At 39.6% G+C, this 16609-nt stretch overlaps 2 protein-coding genes across 5 annotated transcripts; both read left to right on the top strand.

The window, feature by feature from the left end:
* The first annotated feature begins 4 nt into the window (after positions 1 to 4).
* alkbh8 (alkB homolog 8, tRNA methyltransferase) lies at positions 5 to 10128 on the top strand. Of its 4 annotated transcripts, XM_061781766.1 has the most exons (13): positions 5 to 181; positions 1072 to 1248; positions 2373 to 2506; positions 2582 to 2685; positions 2893 to 3024; positions 3493 to 3588; positions 3700 to 3804; positions 4738 to 4808; positions 6964 to 7070; positions 7264 to 7421; positions 7844 to 8109; positions 8743 to 8892; positions 9189 to 10128. In XM_061781766.1, the coding sequence occupies exons 2-13, from the start codon at positions 1183 to 1185 to the stop codon at positions 9825 to 9827; spliced, it is 2028 nt and encodes a 675-aa protein (XP_061637750.1). In that variant the 5' UTR covers positions 5 to 181; positions 1072 to 1182; the 3' UTR covers positions 9828 to 10128. The 4 variants fall into 4 exon arrangements, with proteins under 4 accessions (XP_061637750.1, XP_061637748.1, XP_061637749.1 ...); XM_061781764.1 differs by lacking the exon at positions 1072 to 1248; XM_061781767.1 differs by lacking the exon at positions 2582 to 2685 and having other exon boundaries at positions 7 to 181.
* An 880-nt stretch (positions 10129 to 11008) lies between these two features.
* LOC133482366 (THAP domain-containing protein 6-like) lies at positions 11009 to 16023 on the top strand. The gene is made up of 4 exons (XM_061782427.1): positions 11009 to 12727; positions 14032 to 14239; positions 14670 to 14823; positions 15686 to 16023. Exons 1-4 carry the CDS (start codon positions 12470 to 12472, stop codon positions 15774 to 15776), a joined length of 711 nt encoding a protein of 236 aa, XP_061638411.1. The 5' UTR covers positions 11009 to 12469; the 3' UTR covers positions 15777 to 16023.
* The last annotated feature ends 586 nt before the right edge of the window (positions 16024 to 16609 follow it).

Below are 16609 nucleotides of genomic sequence, written 5' to 3'. Positions count from 1 at the left end.
GTCTCTTCAATGTTTCTTCCGGACAAAACTGAACAGACGCACAATGGACGTAAATGTGGAAAATAACTTGAAAGCCTACCGAAGGAGTAAAGTTGACAAGAAACTCCTCCGTAAACAAATTAAATCCAGTCACACTTTGCTGAAACACGAAGGAATCAGTACTGCGTTGGAACCCACTAAGGTAACACATACAATTCAATATATGTATATATATTTTGATCACAGGAAGTGGACGCTGTCAGTGTCATACAGCGACAACACTCGTTTTTCTAACATTGAACGCATTAGGAGTTTGATGTGAGCATTAGGGAATTCGCCCGTGTGGAGTTTACATGTTCTCCCCTTGCCTTTGTGGGGTTTCTCCGCTTTCCTCCCACATTCCAAAAACATGCATGGTAAATTAATTGATGACTCCAAATTGCCCAAAGATGTGCATATGAGTGTGAATGTGAATGATTGTTTGTATATGTTTTATATGTGCCCTGCGATTGGCTGGCGACCAGTACAGGGTTTGCCCCACCTCTCGCCCAGTCAGATGAGATAGGCGCCAACACGCCCGCGACCCTAGTGAGGATAAGTGGTTTCTAAGAGAATGAATGAATGAATGAATGGATGAATGGATGAATGGATGGATGGGTGGGTGGGTGGGTGGGTGGGGGTGTGTGTGTGTGTGTGCTAAAAAATGTTGGAACCTCTGGCCAATATTTTTCACCATGACTGTATAAAAAGACACATTATGCTTTTTTTTTTTTTTTCTTCTTGACTGTCTGACACGAAATAAAACTAAACTTTTCCTGTTTTAGGTCAATTAGGATTTCCAAAATTGCTAAAGGCCAGAATAGTGAGAGAAGGATTTAAAACGTTTTTTTTTAGACAAAGATAATAATAGACAATACATTCAGCACAACTGTATGTACGTACAACCCCAATTCCAAAGATGGGGCGCGGTTCACCTCTTTGTGAACAAGTGCATGAGAAAATAGTCGAACAGTTTAAGGACAATGTTCCTCAACGTACAATTGCAAGGAATTTAGGGATTTCATCATCTGCGGTCCATAATATCATCAACAGGTTCAGAGAATCTGGAGAAATTACTGCATGTAAGCGGCAAGGCCGAAAACCAACATTGAATGCCTGTGACCTTCGATCCCTCAGGCGGCACTGCATCAAAAACCGCCATCAATGTGTAAATGGGCTCAAGAACACTTCAGAAAACCAATGTCAGTAAATACAGTTCGGCGCTACTCCGTAAGTGCAACTTGAAACTCTACTATGCAAAGCAAAAGCCATTTATCAACAACACCCAGAAACGCCGCCGGCTTCTCTGGGCCCGAGCTTATCCAAGATGTACTGATGCAAAGTGGAAAAGTGTTCTGTGGTCCGACGAGTTCACATTTCAAATTGTTTTATGGAAATTGTGGATGTCGTGTCCGGGCCAAAGAGGAAAAGAACCATGCGGACTGTTATGGACGCACAGTTCAAAAGCCAGCATCTGTGATGGTATGGGGTTGTGTTAGTGCGAATGTCATGGGTAAATTACACATCTGTGAAGGTACCATTAATGCTGAAAGGTACATACAGGTTTTGGAGAAACATATGCTGCCATCCAAGCAACGTCTTATTCATGGACGCCCCTGCTTATTTCAGCAAGACAATGCCAAACCACATTCTGCACGTGTTACAACAGTGTGGCTTCCTAGTAACAGATTGGGGGTACTAGACTGGCCTGCCTGTAGTCCAGACCTGTCTCCCATTGTGGCGGATTATGAAGCATAAAATACGACAACGTAGACCCCGGACTGTAGAACAGCTGAAGCTGTACATCAAGCAAGAATGGGAAAGAATTCCACCTACAAAGCTTCAACAATTAGTGTCCTCAGTTACCAAACGTTTATTGAATGTTGAGAAAAGAAAAGGTGATGTAACACAGTGGTAAACATGACCCTGTCCCAGCTTTTTTGGAACGTGTTGCAGCCATAAAATTCAAAGTTAATGATTATTTGCTAAAAACAATAAAGTTCATCAGTTTTAACATTAAATATCTTGTCTTTGTAGTGTATTCAATTAATTATAGGTTGAACATGATTTGCAAATCATTGTATTCTGTTTTTATTTGTTTAACACAATGTCCCAACTTCATTGGAATTGGGGTTGTATTTATGGTATACGTAAAAAGCAACAAACAATCCAGTTTATTTGTTTTGTTTTGTTATCTTTAACCATATGCACCGCAGAGAAGCTAAGGAATGGAGCGGCATCTAACATTCAGATATTGTTTTCTGGCTGTGTGAGAATACATTTTAGGATGACTGTTTTATGACAGTTTTGCATCAGATTGTCCAATGGGAAATGTATTTGTTTGTCCTCAACAGAGTTTGGTGGTGGCTAATGGCGGCCTGGGGAATGGTGTCAGTAGGGAGGAGCTGTCTGCTGTGCTGAAAGAGATGGGAGAGGTGGAGACCATCCTGATGCCCCCTCACAAGCCCTATGCTTTTGTCACATATGGGTAATATCAATAATACTCCCATGTTTTGGAAAGCTTTAATATATTTGCCTCCTTATAGTGTTGCTTTTTATACAGCTCTGAGGAGAATGCCCGGAAAGCTCACATCCACCTGAATGGTCAAAAACTTCAGTGTGGAGAGGAGAATGGTGTCACACTTTATCTTAGCTTTGTTGACTCAGGTACTGCGCATTTTGCCATCTGACTTGGCTTTGGGACCAGAGGGTTGATGAATTGCATTGTGCACCCAACTCTAGAAAATTGAGACTGATTGTTGTAAAGAGGCTAGTTTGGTTCCATGACACTGCAGTCATTATCGGTCATTCTGAAAGACATCCCCCCCCCCCCACCCCCATCCCCCCAAACGACGTTTATATGTACATTTACAGTACCGTGTGAGCAGCAGGCATGTGTGACTTGGCCAGCTGGACTGGTGTTAGTGGAGGACTTTGTTTCTCCAGAGGAAGAAGCTCTGCTGCTTGCTGCAATTGACTGGTCGTCTACTAATGATGATGTCACCGGTAAGGAGGGCTCATGTGATGTGTGTAATATGTTATGGTTGCTGACGCATATTGAAATAAATTGTAAGTCCTTCCAAAACTACACAAAACATATTAAAAAATGTTTAAGTGACTTTGTTGATTTCTGGTATTTTAATTATAAAATAGCAACAAAATGTCAAGTGTTAAATTGATATGCTACTAAAATAGAATTGCACTTAGAGATGAAAATGACAATAAGACATTGCTGACATGGAGGCAGCTGGTAGTACACGGCTGAAGTTTGACATAAAGCTCAATATTCATCCAAAATGAAACCTTCAAAATCTGAACATAATCTATTCCAAATGTATCTTGGAGCCTTAAATGCACTTTGCAGTTATTACTACATATGTAGGTATATAACCACAACAATAGTATATTTTATTATGTTGATGACTTATCGTTTTCCTGGTTTGCCAACTCAAATGTAATGTTCTATTATTATAGCTCAAAAAGCTCTGAAGCACAGACGAGTCAAACATTTTGGCTTTGAATTTTGCTATGACAGCAACAATGTGGACAAGGACAAGCCATTAACTGTAGGTAAGATGAGTTGCATTTAACTGTAAGAGTAATTGTAACTATTTTCACACCTTTTCATCTGCATAATTAACGGTGGAAGCAGAATGTGAATGCAAAGGTGTGTGTATCCAGGTCTTCCAGAGGAGTGTCAGCCTGTACTGGAGAGGTGTATGGAGAATCGACATACAAAGTATATGCCCGACCAACTGACTGTGAACCAGTATGCGTCTGGACAGGGTTTGTTCTTGCATATGTACACATACAGTATTCCATCATAGCTGCTCGGTTTTGAAAATGGATGGATGGAAGAAAAATTAAAAAAAATAAACGTAGCTTGAAGAGGGCTCAGGAGGGATTTCAGGCACACGTAAACGTCACTATAGTGCTGTGAAAAAGTATTGGCCCCCTTCTCAAACGCTTAGTTTTTTTGCATAGTTTCCCCACTTTAGTGTTTAAGATGAAACAAATGTAAATATCAGACAAAGATCACCCAAGTAAACATAAAATACAGTTCTTAAATGGTGATTTTATTTATTAAGAGAAAAAAAACTATTCAAAGAAAAACTATTCAAAGCTACCTTGTCCTGTGTGAAAAACTATTGGCCCTCTAAACCTAATAACTGGTTGGGCCATCCTGAGCAGCCACAGCTAAAATAAGCATTTTCTATAACTCTGTGGAGATATTTTGGCCAATTCTTCCTTGCAGAATTGTTGTAATTCAGCAACAATGGAGGGCTTTTGGGCATGAACAGCCTTTTTAAGATAATTTTCTGATATAGGCCTTTGTACCTTTGAATATTTTTTCCCCCCCTTAATAAATTAAATTATGATTTAAAAACAGCATTTTATATTTACTTGGGTTATCTTTGTTTGATATTTACATTTGTATGAGGATCTTAAACAATCAAGAGGGGAAACTGCAAACATATAAGAATTTGAGAAACGGGGCAATACTTTTTCACGGCACTGTCGGTTGTATGCAGGGATTATATAGTACAGTTTCATTAGTCACGTTTACAAAGTCATTGTCGAATCATCTAATTAAATGAACAGAAAACGTTTTATTCAGATGGGATTCATAAAAAAAAAAATGTTTGCGCTCACAAACAAGCTTTGGCTTTAAGTATGAAAGAAACATGTTACAAAAATGCTTATTTGTCACATTTGTAGGTATACCTCCTCACGTGGACACTCACTCTGCCTTTGAGGACACCATCCTTTCACTAAGCCTGGGGGCAAAGGTATAAAGTTACTTTTACTGACACCAAAGTACTTTCAGCCATACTGTAATGTAATAGAAAAAAAAGCACCTTTTGAGCAATTGTTCTCATTCACCCATCCCCAAAAGGGTTTTCTAAAGAAGTTCTGAAATAAATGTATATTGTATAATGTATATTATATCTATACAGTAACCAAATCCTTCTAAAATCTCTCAGTATGATATCGTTCAGTCCTGAACTATTGCAAATTACAACCACAGTAAGAAACATTTGGAGGGGACATATGCAAAATTTACTTTTTAATCACTTGCACAGGATACTAATAGTTGGGTCTCCGGAGTACCATACCCCACTCACAAGTATCAAAACAACGAAGGAAAAAATTTGATATTTGACCATTTCTGAAAATGTGTCTGCGAGCAAGCCCTTCTGTTGCCTAATTGTTTCATCACAATTTGGCTATTTTTCATTATTATTCCACCTATGACTTGGCAGCTAGGCTGAACAAAGAGCCGCCGCTTGGGAGCACAGATTAGCATTAGCTTCTGATAAGTGGCACATATTTGATTGCTCAGTGAAGTTGTCAACACGTTGGGGGTGGATGAGTATTTATGTTTAGCGACGTGTCCGATGCATAAGCCACGAGCAGAGCCACACACGAAATTTATGACTTGCTGCTTGCTATTTCCCACACGCTATAGCATATATGTCAAGCTCAGGCCCATTCGGCCCGTGAAACCATATCAAATGTGTGTTAGAGCTGGCCCGTCAATGTGTAGCGCATGCGCCACTAATACTACTAATTCCAAAATGCTTTGCTAGTGTGTTGGCGCGTCAGTCAAGACCGACAGGCACCCCCTCCTTTTTTGTTGCAGTCATGAGCAACAATGCTGCCAGTCTCCTCGGGCAAATTTATACCTCCCCTTTCCAAAAATCGCCAAACGAAAGATGGAAAACGGGAGCTTTTGAGACAGGTGGGAGGCAGATTATATGTTCACGACCAATTTTAGATTTCAGATCTACAGATTCTATCTATTTAAATAAGAAACAAATACTACTGTCTTGGTCTTTTATTGCACATTTGATTTCTCATGTGTTTATAATATTAAAGTTTGCTTATTCCAGATTCAGTTAAGTTTGTTTCCATAAAATGAGGTTTAACATTACATATCCGGAGTGAAGGGCAAATATGCATAATCGCAGTCAATTTTCAGTAAATATTAAGTTTGACTCTTTTTCCCACTTTTTAATATTGCCCCACTGTGAATTTGAGTTTGACACTCTTGCTCTATATGGGCTCCTCTTCTGAAAATAGCAACCGTTTGAACTCTCTAATGTTTCTTGGCGTATTTTAATGAACGCATGTCACAGTCATGTCATTAAGACACATGGGAATTATTTTCAATTGTGAAATAAATGCATAATCTATCCCATTCTCTGGTCTTCAATCTTATTAGATCATGATCAATCTTATTAGATCATGATTACTGCACATAATATAGTGCCCATACGTGTGTACGTTTGTGACAATTATCCTACTGTACAGTAAAGTGTCCCTGGCAGCATTGATTGTCTCATTTGTCGTCCCTCTGCAGGATGTGTGTGTCTTTATAGGGGAGCATGTTCAACTGTTGTTTCAGCGAAAAGTCAGATTCATTTGCCAGTGTTCCATCAACACACATCTGCACGTTGCACACATACGCACGCACGCAAGCACGCACACAGGTCTTTTCTTCACAAAATGTAATTTACCTGGTCTTAGAAGTTGTGCATGATTCACTTGGAAATAGTGTTGGTGTAATTTCCCTCAAGAGTTCCCGCTGTTCTGCTCCGGAAAGGACAGGAATCATTAGGATCAAACACTTGACTCTGTTATGCATATGCTTCTGCTACTTGTTAGTGACAAAGTGAGCACTACCGTGACTGTCTTTTCTTCTGTAGGTGACATTTTAAATATTTCAGTGAAAGGAAGGAATTGGGATCGTAGCGGTCCAAGATGTTACAGCCTTGAAGCAATATAATAGGCTCATCAGCAGGATATTATTTGGTGCCGTTGAGGTCACTAAACAAAAAGCATTGGCTCATTTCTTTTGTTTACAGACGTGCTGTTCCTACATCCCTCGCTAGCTTCATGTTATTGTTTGTGATCTTATAGTTTCTGCCTGGCTTCTTACAGACCGTGATGGAGTTTCGTCATCCGGACGGTCGTGTTGTAAATGTGTTTTTGCCAGGACGGAGCCTCTTGGTGATGCAAGGAGAGAGCCGTTATCTCTGGACACATGGGTGAGTTCACTGCAGGGGTTCCATTTTTGATTCAATTCATCATGAACATCTTTTGGACTCTCAGAGGACAGAAAGTGCCTCTCTCTTTCCCATTGTGTTAAAGGCATGGATATTGGCTATACACTGACCTTTCTTTTAACTTCGTATGCAGTTTGATCTGTATTTAGTGTCTCTTTTTTTTTTCCTTTACTAGTATCACTCCTCGTAAATTTGACATGGTGCCAGCCTGCGACTCACAACCCCAGACTCCTACATGTGACTTAGGGGACCTCAACCACCTCACCTTGAATAAAAGGGGCACCCGCACATCTTTCACTTTCCGCAAGATCCGACGTGAACCCTGCTCCTGTGGTGAGCCCTATTCAAGTGCACAATGGCATGATGCTGTATTTAACTTTTTAAAATATATTTTACAAATATGTTCCACATCTGCTGTGTTCTAATTTTTGTACAAGATAATGATCTCTTGGCTTGCTGGTCAAAGTGAAGTTGTATTTTCTTGGTTGTTTTGTTACTTAGATTACAGAATGTGTCCAAATACTGGTTAGGTTCAGTAACAATATGAATTGTCACACATCCCAATGCAATCAAGCATACATTGTGTAATGGATTGTACAATACAGAGAGTGCAAAGTAAAATACACAGCAGGTGAAAGAACAAAAATAACTAAAATACTGAAGGTTACAGTTCGTTTTCCTCACTGCTTCTCAGAAATTGCTTTGCAGGGACTTGTTTGGCTGATTTTGTTCTTCTCTTATCACACACATTTCAGCTTTTCCCTCTGCCTGCGATAGTCAAGGATCGCCTTCTCCACCATCTCCCCCCTCGCTTCCTCAAGGCCACTGTGATGCAGCCCGTTTGGAGGAGGAGTACGTTCACCAGGTGTACGATGCAATCGCCCCCCACTTCAGCAGCACGCGCCACTCCCCCTGGCCACGTGTGTGCCACTTCTTGTCCTCGCTCTTGCCTGGAAATGTGCTGGCTGATGTTGGTTGTGGAAATGGGAAGTATCTGGGTGTCAACCCGGAGGTAATTAGTGTGAGTACTATTTGATTTATCTTACTATTATCTTGTAATTGCGTGACTGTAATTGCCACTTTATCATTCAAGTGTCTCAGAGTCACGTCAACTGACAAAACAATAGAGCTTCCAAACAGTCATTCATGCAAGTGCAGCTGTGTCACAGTTTACGGATCATCAATTGTGATCATTTTTCTTCCTTTTTCCTGCATAGCAAAATAAAATGTCTGTACACCACAAACAACTAAAAACCTGACAAATGAATGACTTGTAACAGTATCTTATTAGAGGAAGTAATTTATTTAGACACACAAAACTGAGGAAAATATTTGCATGAGACAAACTCTCCTCCACAACCTCTTCCATATGTGAAACCTCTTGAACTTGCAGATTTTACACATTCTTTTTTTAAGTACTAGTTACCTATTGTGGTAAGTGGTTAGCATTTTTGCCTTACATTTCTGAGGTTCAAATCCAGGCTCTGGCCTTCCTGTGTGGTGTCTGTATGTTATCCTTATGCTTGTTACCTGCATTGAGCACCTGCAGCACTTAAAAACTGTTTTTGTCGCATTTTGTTTATAGTCAACTCTGTCTTTGGGTGGAAAAGATCATATCACGATTGCGATGTTTGCCTTTTCTCTTGTTTTCCAGGTGGGCTGTGACCGGAGCAGTGCCCTCGTCCAAATCTGTGCCGACCGAGGTTTCCAGGCATTTGTGTCCGATGCCCTCTGTGTCCCGCTTCGAACGGCGACTTGTGACGCCTGCATCTCTATAGCTGTCATACACCACTTTTCCACACCAGTATGTAGCGTAAAAGCACACATGCAGACACACATTGAGATTAACTACAACAGAAATTTAAATCCTTTTATCCAGCATCAATGATGTCTCACTCCTTATTTTCCCACTTTCACCTCCTGCAGGCAAAAGTCGTGGTTTCCCTAATCTTCTGCCCATATATTTATAAATGACATTTCTCAGATCAAATCAGCCATTTTTTTATGTAGGCATGTATAGCTGCTTACTGACTTTTTAAAATGTTATTTATAAAATAAAAATTATACGTGTGTGTGTGTTTGTGAATGATTGTGTCTTAGGAGCGTCGCTTGGCAGCTGTGAAGGAGTTGGTGAGACTTTTGAAGCCTGGCGGTCATGCTCTCATCTATGTCTGGGCTTTTGAGCAAGAGTACAAGCAGCAGAAATCCAAGTACCTCAAAGACCACAACACTAGAAACGACACATCCAAAGACACCCCTGACCCTGATGGAAAATCCGGTGCCCGTGCCAGTAGCAACCCTGAAGATAACAAGAATAGTCTTGCAGATCATTACAAAGTGACTGATGACAAACTTAGTGTTCATGTTAATCGCACAGCCTTCCACTCTCAGGACCTTCTGGTTCCGTGGCATCTGAAAGAGGGGAAAGGAGGAAAAAGAAGGGAAGGTGACTTAGGAGTGGCGAGGACAGATATAGCCAAAACAAAATGTAAAAAGATTTCAACAGACTCTTGTCCAGTCGGCCCTGTCTCCAGCATTAGATCCAACAATAATGCTGACAGTCATCATGAGTCAGAGAAGCAGAGCGGCCCAGCGCCCGTCTTCCACCGTTATTACCATGTGTTCCAGCAGGGAGAGCTAGAGCAGCTGTGTGTGCAGGTGGAGGGAGTCAATGTGCAGAGTAGCTACCATGATCAGGGCAACTGGTGTGTCATTTTAAAGAAGAACTCTCAGAGTTGAAGTCAATTAGGAGATCTAAATTTCTGCAAGCGAATGCAGTGCAATCAAAGGTAAAATCAAAGATTATTTTAACAGCCAAAGAGAATACATGATGGAACTACAATATCAATATATTCAGTAGAGTGCAGACCTCTGCCATGATCGAACTGTTAACAAAAGTGGAAATAAAACGTGCAAATGTTTGTATTTTTTAGTGTTTGATTATGAGACAGAAGGTGAATAGAAAGTAAATTAACTGTCCCACTGTTTTTTTATTATTTTACTTTTTTTTTTTTCATTAAATCTGAATTTCCATCTTTCACCTTGTCTCTTTCTTCCTTGGCACATGCACTACCTCTCCATAAAGTTTAATGAACCATAGTTATTTTTTTGGTTTGCAAGTTCTCTGAAATTTAGCATTACTTTTTCCCTTGAAGTAAAATAAATGTCCCCAAATCCATAGCCTCTTCAACCCTTTGTGCTTTCAAAGGTAATTCGAATAGATATAATACAAGAGGACTTGAGAGTGTATACTTCAAGCCAACGCTTAAAAGTTTTCACTCGTAAAATGTATTGATATTATTGTTTCTAATGCTGAAACTGCCACAATTTTGCAACTGCAACAACTTGCAGAAATATAATTATTTTGGTGGAACAAAGGAAGTAGAAGGATAGAATTGTCAACAATTTAGTGGGAGAAATTAGACAAGGTCACTGTCAAAAGGAAGAAACAATCCTTTCAATGCTGATAGGACATTCTTGATTAAATAAAACGGAATTATGGGAAAACATGAAAATGGGAAATATGCAGTAAAATGGAATCAATTTAACATGCAATTATGAAGTGTAAAAAATAGAGATAGGAACAAATTAAATAGATGGTTAATTAATACAGGAGAGAAGAATTTTGAGAAAACAAGCAAAAGATGAAAGAAATGTATTTGAATTTTTGAGGACAGCAATTATAGATCATCTAAACCTTAAAAATCCAAGCTCCTTTTTTTATTCAATTTTGTTCTTTTGATTTATTTGCCCTGAATTATTATTGCAGAAGACTGGTCTCCAAGCCTGAGACAGTGGTCTCCAAGCCTGTGCAGTAATCGTTTGTGATCAATAGGTGGCGTCTAATGGACGACGACAGTTTGCAAACCGCTGAAGAAGAAGAAGGAAAAGAAAAATAAATTACTCGTATTGAGGTATGTTTGGCGCTGTTATAACAATCGCAACTCTCTGAATTCTTTACGGATTTTGACACAGGTTGGATTGTTACAAACATCAGACATGTTCGTAGCTATGATACAAGACGTGGGTGTGTTGATAATCGTAACAAATTACGTGTATGTTTGCATTTAAGACCCTCGAAGGTACGAAGATGCCAGATTATTGTGTGGCTCGCGTTTGCAAAAATGGCCGTAATGCCAAGGCCAAAGCACAGAAAATTACCTTTCACAAGTAAATTTGAACGATAGTTTTGTCCGTATGAAATGCATGGAGCTTAATGGAGCTGCTCCAAATCTGAACAAGTTGTGATCTATATAACCTGCTAGGTCTCATATAGTTTTTTTTTTTGTTTGTTTTTTTTTTTTTTGAAATTGATACCTGAAATGGATAAAAAAAAAAGTTAACCCTTAGACCAGACTGACTTTGCTTTTTTTCTTTATTATGAGCCCTTTATTTAAAATGTTAGGGGCCAACACAGAAAATTTAGGGCACTCACTGTAAATCGACTTGCAAATCAAATATATAAATTTCTTCAAATTTTTAACTCAATTCAATTTACGTTGTATTACTGGTAAATACTTTCACGATAAGTCTTTTCACATATTTTTTTTTGTAGCAGCATATCTTGCTCTCTCAATATGTTTTAACCTGCCACAATAGCAATTTTTTTATGACGATATATTTTCCCAAAAACTATCATGATGAACGATGGTATCGTTGATGTTTTTTCTTTTTAATGCCACTGATATGATAGATTATAATAATTCAAATACATCATTTTTAAGAACATTATCAAAGAACATTGAACATTGGCATTGTAATGTACAACACTAAATATCCTTGGATAAATAAAAAATCTAAATAAAGCACACAGACTGTTCGCAAAAACTGCACTCAAACAAATAGTTTGACACATAGGTATAGAGTCATTAACCCACTAAAGAGACCCCAAAAATGTCTTAAAGCCTGCTAAATTTGAATGAATAAAATAAAATTAAAAAACACCATGTATGAACTCAAAAGCATTTGGGCTTGTCTGTTTTTAAATCAGATGCCATACATTTTAATATCACTGCTACTGTATTTTTTTTGTCTTTATTTTCATTTATTGTATGAATATTGTCATGTTATGTACTATATAATTTCTGCTGCCTCTTGGCTTTTGAAAAAGCGATTTCACCTCTCAATAAGATTTTACCTGGTTAAATATTGGATTAAATCTAAAATAAGGCCCGCCCTCGATCTGCTGGACTGTGACGTGTCACCTGTCAATCAAATGATGCTGAAAATGAGTTCGCTGAAGTCAACTACTGCCTGAATATTGATGTGTGCTGCTGTGCTTATGGTTTGGAAACGTAACTTTTCCATACGCGCGTGTGTGTGTGTCTGTGTTTGTGTGTTATGTGAGGAACACAGGCACAACTCCGAGCGCTGAAGTTTTAATGATCTCGCAGTCGAGTAAGTTTTTTAGCTCCAGTCCTTCTCTTAAAATGCTTTTAAGCTTTCCAAAAGAAAAACCTATAAGGAGGCAGTGGGAAGTTGCCATCGGGAGAGACAACTTCATCGCCAGTGGCTCCTCGGTGCTGTGCAGTGCTCATTTTAAACCTGAGCACTTGGACAGGACTGGCCAAACTGGCCGACTCAGAATTGGAGCAATCCCATCAGTTTTCAGCTTCCCGGCTCATCATCAAAAAGGAGGTGTATTGCTAAAATATGCATACAATAGGCATTTTTAGATGCATAGAATCCAAATGGTAAACAACACACTATGTTAAATAATGTTATTTTAATATTTATTTCAAGCTTTTTGTCATTTTAGCCAGTAGCAAGTAGAAGCATGCAGGCGCCTAAAATAGTTGAATGTCCGCAAGAACCAATGGATTTGCCCCAGCCTTTCATGAAACTGGAGCCTGAGCCAATTGTTGTGAGTATTAATGTTGTAACTATCTGGATTTCAATCACTGTTTATCTTACATTGTCACCTGCTGCTGTTGATCTTAATCCATGACTTTTCTGATTTTGTCATATCCAGAATAGTAGTGACTGTGGGATTGCACAGATTAGGAAGGATTGACAGTACCACACAACTGTGAGTGCATTTAAAACAATTATTATTTTTTTTTAAAGACGCTCTAAAGTCTAAAGTGATTTTTCTCTCAATACATTATGCATGTTTGAAGGTACCTGCTGAAAATGTGTAATGACTGAAAACTTCGTAGTATTGAATTGGGAGTTGAAACTACTCCTAACGGGATGCTGCCAGACGTTCCCAGCAGACCTTCACAATATGTTTGGGTCTGTGTTAAATATATTCTAGAAGTTATCATTTATTTGCTTAGCTTGCATTAGTATTATGGGCGATTTTAGATGTCTCGCCTTCGAAAAGATGACTCAGCATCATCCGATGGAAAGGCGCCTGGACCAAGGACGTGATCGGATGTGGTCGGGGACGTGACAGGTGTTGGTCCAATGTTTTGTGTTGTGTCTTATTGTTTAGAACATTATGTCTGGGAAAAACCCTCCTATTTTCAAATAAATGCAGGAGCGACGGGAGAGATTGGTTAGAGCGTGTTGAGAGGCTGTGATCTGAACAATCTCCCATACGCCCTCCTCATGAGAAAAAGAAACCAGTGTCTTCATTCCTTTTGTGTCTATTTTTTATAATGTTGGGTAAGATAAATCCAACAGTCTGCCAGATCGGACTGGCATCTTCCCCCACCACATTGGACCCAGCAGACCACCAGGTGGTGATCATCTGATTTTCAGTTGAACGGGACATGGTTTCAGCGCATTCAGCAGACACGCCCACAGCGTCTTGAAAGCTGAGAAAATAGGTCGATTTTTCAGTTTTCACTAATTTTATGTACTTGAGTTTTTTATTCATTCAAATTTGGCAGGTTTGTTAGGAACAGTCTTCTCGGTTGTGTGTGAAATTTAAAAGACATCTTTATTTTCATGATACTGGGACTTTAAACCACTTAAAATATTTTCTTATTTTTCTTAGGATCACTCCTACACATTGCCCTCTGCTACTCCTCTCAAGAAAAAACTAGATCAAGCCCTAGCAAGAGTGGAGAGCCTGGAACGGGAGAACAGGAATGCAAAGATCAGGGAAAGCAGGGCCAAGCAAATGGTGCGCTGTCTTCTCGACGAGCTGAAGGAGAAGAACCTCATTAACAAAGAGCTGCAAGACAGGATTGATTTTTACTCGGGTAAAATGAAAGTACAACTTTAAAGTGTGTGTGTGTGTGTGTGTGTGTGTATGGGTGCTCCAAAATAATTGCAGTGGAAAAGATTGCTAATACTAATGCGGCACATCTATAATAGATGCCCAACTCCCACACTTCTCAAAGTTCAGCATCCCTGCAGCCTGCTATATATTTTAGTTTAGCTTTAAAAATGTTACACTTTTTTCTTAGTAGACAGCAAACTTCTGCAGGTCCTGAACACGATTTTAGATTCATAAATTGAAATTGTTTTAATCAAAAATCGATTTTGAATCGTATCTTGACTACAAGAATCAGAATCATTGAATCTCGACTTAGCTGTATCGGAGCACATATAATGTTTATATTTTGTCCGGACTTCCTGAGTATTCTTTAAAAGGGTCTTACTAATTCCTTTCTACTCCTGGAATTTCAGGGCTTAATCTTGACCTCCTAGCTAAGAAGAGCCATGAGTACTCAAAGGACCAGCGAGAGTTTGCCCTCACGCTCCACCTCCATGGGCCAAAGGTCTATCACTACCTCCGAGAGACTCTGCAACTTCCTCTCCCACATTCAAAGACTTGGCAAAAGTAGGCACCCTGCACTTTTTAAAATAATTGTAATGTGGTTCGAATACATTTGTCACTAAAATCCTACATCTACGTATAGTATGTATGTTTTGACATTGAAGAGAGCAAATCTTCAATTCACAACAAATTGCATTAGTATGCATTATAAGATGAGAGATCAGCTGTTTTACAATTGTTGTGAATTTATTATTGAAGTGCAGTATTATATCTGCGTTTATCAGTTCATTCATGATCACTGGGAGCTCAACTCGATCAGGGCATCCGGTATGGATTTCAAAATGGAACATTATGTAAAAAAGGAAGTCAAAGATACATTACATCTGTCTTATGTTTTTTGTGGGGTATGGACTTTTCTGCTTTTTATTTTAAAGGTGGATGGTAAAACAACCCCATGGCAGTACAGTCCCAGATGATTTTCCGACATATGATGATTAGGAGTGGTGTTGACCCAAATGGGTCAAGCAGTGTGGTAGCACAGAACAAGAGTGCGCTCCTGATGTCCCCAGCTGTTGCAGCTGAAGAACCCGATGAGTTTCTATACCCTTGTGCCTCCATACCTGTGATCAGGAGCGACCATGGCTTCCTGGCCACCCGTTTTGGTGGTTGTGTTGAAAATGCACTGGTCTACGTTTCTGGGTTTTTGTTCAGCAGATTTTAAAGAAGATGTGGTGATGTCACGCTGAGAGAGTCATTCGCCATACTTCATCTACACATGGCTTAAGGCAGTTACTCGCATCGTCAGTGTAGTTATTACAGGCAATGAGGAGGTGTTTCTGTTGGCGGAGCATGTTGAAGACACACAATGTGGTATTGACAATTTTTTAAACATCCATTCATTTTCTGTACCGCTTATCCTCACTAGAGTTGCGGGTGTGCTGGCACCGATCTCAGCTGACTGCGGGCGAGAGGCTGGGTACACCCTGAACTGGTCGCCAATCGCAAGGCACACATAGACAAACGACCATTCGCACCTACGGACAATTTAAGTCAACCTTCAATCAACCTACCATGCATGTTTTTGGAATCTGGGAGGAAGCCAGAGTACCCAGAGAAAATCCACACAGGCACATACAAACTCCACACATGGATTTGAACCCAGGACCTCAGACTGGGACCTGTTAGGCAGATGTGCTAATCAGTCATCCACTGTGCCGCTATTTTCGAAATGGCAATTGTGAAATAAATCAACAATCAAACTTACCGACAATCCTTTCAGCAGTTTTGATTGTCCGTTTTTCAATGCACACTGGTGTCTTGTCTCATAGTTACATGTCTGATGTTTGTAATAAAACCGTGTTAAAATAGCTTGAAAATCCGAGCGCCAGTTGTGTGTGTGTGCGCGCTTACGCCCAAAGTCTCCAAAGAAATGTGTCCTGGTTCAAGATCCCCCCCACCCCAAGAGAGTTGGATGATTTTAATGGTTCAAATTTCCCTATCAATTTACAGATAAATCATGGTATGAAGCTGAACACAAGATGCTTGGTGTAAAAACTACTAGTTACAAACAGCAGAGAAAGTGCAAAATATGGAGGGAATACTCAAGGTAATATGTCATTTCCTCCTATTAGCTAAAAAAAACATCACAATTAAACATAATGATTAAAAAATATAAAAATGACTTGGAATCAGACATGCCGCTAAAGGTTACATCTCAATTGCGTCCTTTTCAAGGATTCTGTCGATGTAGGAGACGGCCATCTTGCACGACATGCAGTAGGCGCCATTCTTGGAAACGATTTCATGAAGGGCAGGGACATATGCATGTGTGACATCATTGCACAGTATC

This window comes from Phyllopteryx taeniolatus, chromosome 8 (assembly GCF_024500385.1).
Source record: "Phyllopteryx taeniolatus isolate TA_2022b chromosome 8, UOR_Ptae_1.2, whole genome shotgun sequence".
Taxonomy (NCBI): Eukaryota; Metazoa; Chordata; class Actinopteri; order Syngnathiformes; family Syngnathidae; genus Phyllopteryx; species Phyllopteryx taeniolatus.
This window is presented reverse-complemented; position numbering and strand designations above follow the sequence as displayed.

Bases quoted from the DNA above. Each gene is read 5' to 3' on its own strand.
- alkbh8 (XM_061781764.1), top strand. From the start codon at position 44: ATGGACGTAAATGTGGAAAATAACTTGAAAGCCTACCGAAGGAGTAAA. The intron at 182-2,372 runs GTAACACATACA...TGTCCTCAACAG, and splicing joins CTGCGTTGGAACCCACTAAG to AGTTTGGTGGTGGCTAATGG. The intron at 8,893-9,188 runs GTATGTAGCGTA...ATTGTGTCTTAG, and splicing joins TACACCACTTTTCCACACCA to GAGCGTCGCTTGGCAGCTGT.
- LOC133482366 (XM_061782427.1), top strand. From the start codon at position 12,470: ATGATCTCGCAGTCGAGTAAGTTTTTTAGCTCCAGTCCTTCTCTTAAA. The intron at 12,728-14,031 runs GTATTGCTAAAA...TATTTTTCTTAG, and splicing joins CTCATCATCAAAAAGGAGGT to GATCACTCCTACACATTGCC. The intron at 14,240-14,669 runs GTAAAATGAAAG...CTGGAATTTCAG, and splicing joins CAGGATTGATTTTTACTCGG to GGCTTAATCTTGACCTCCTA.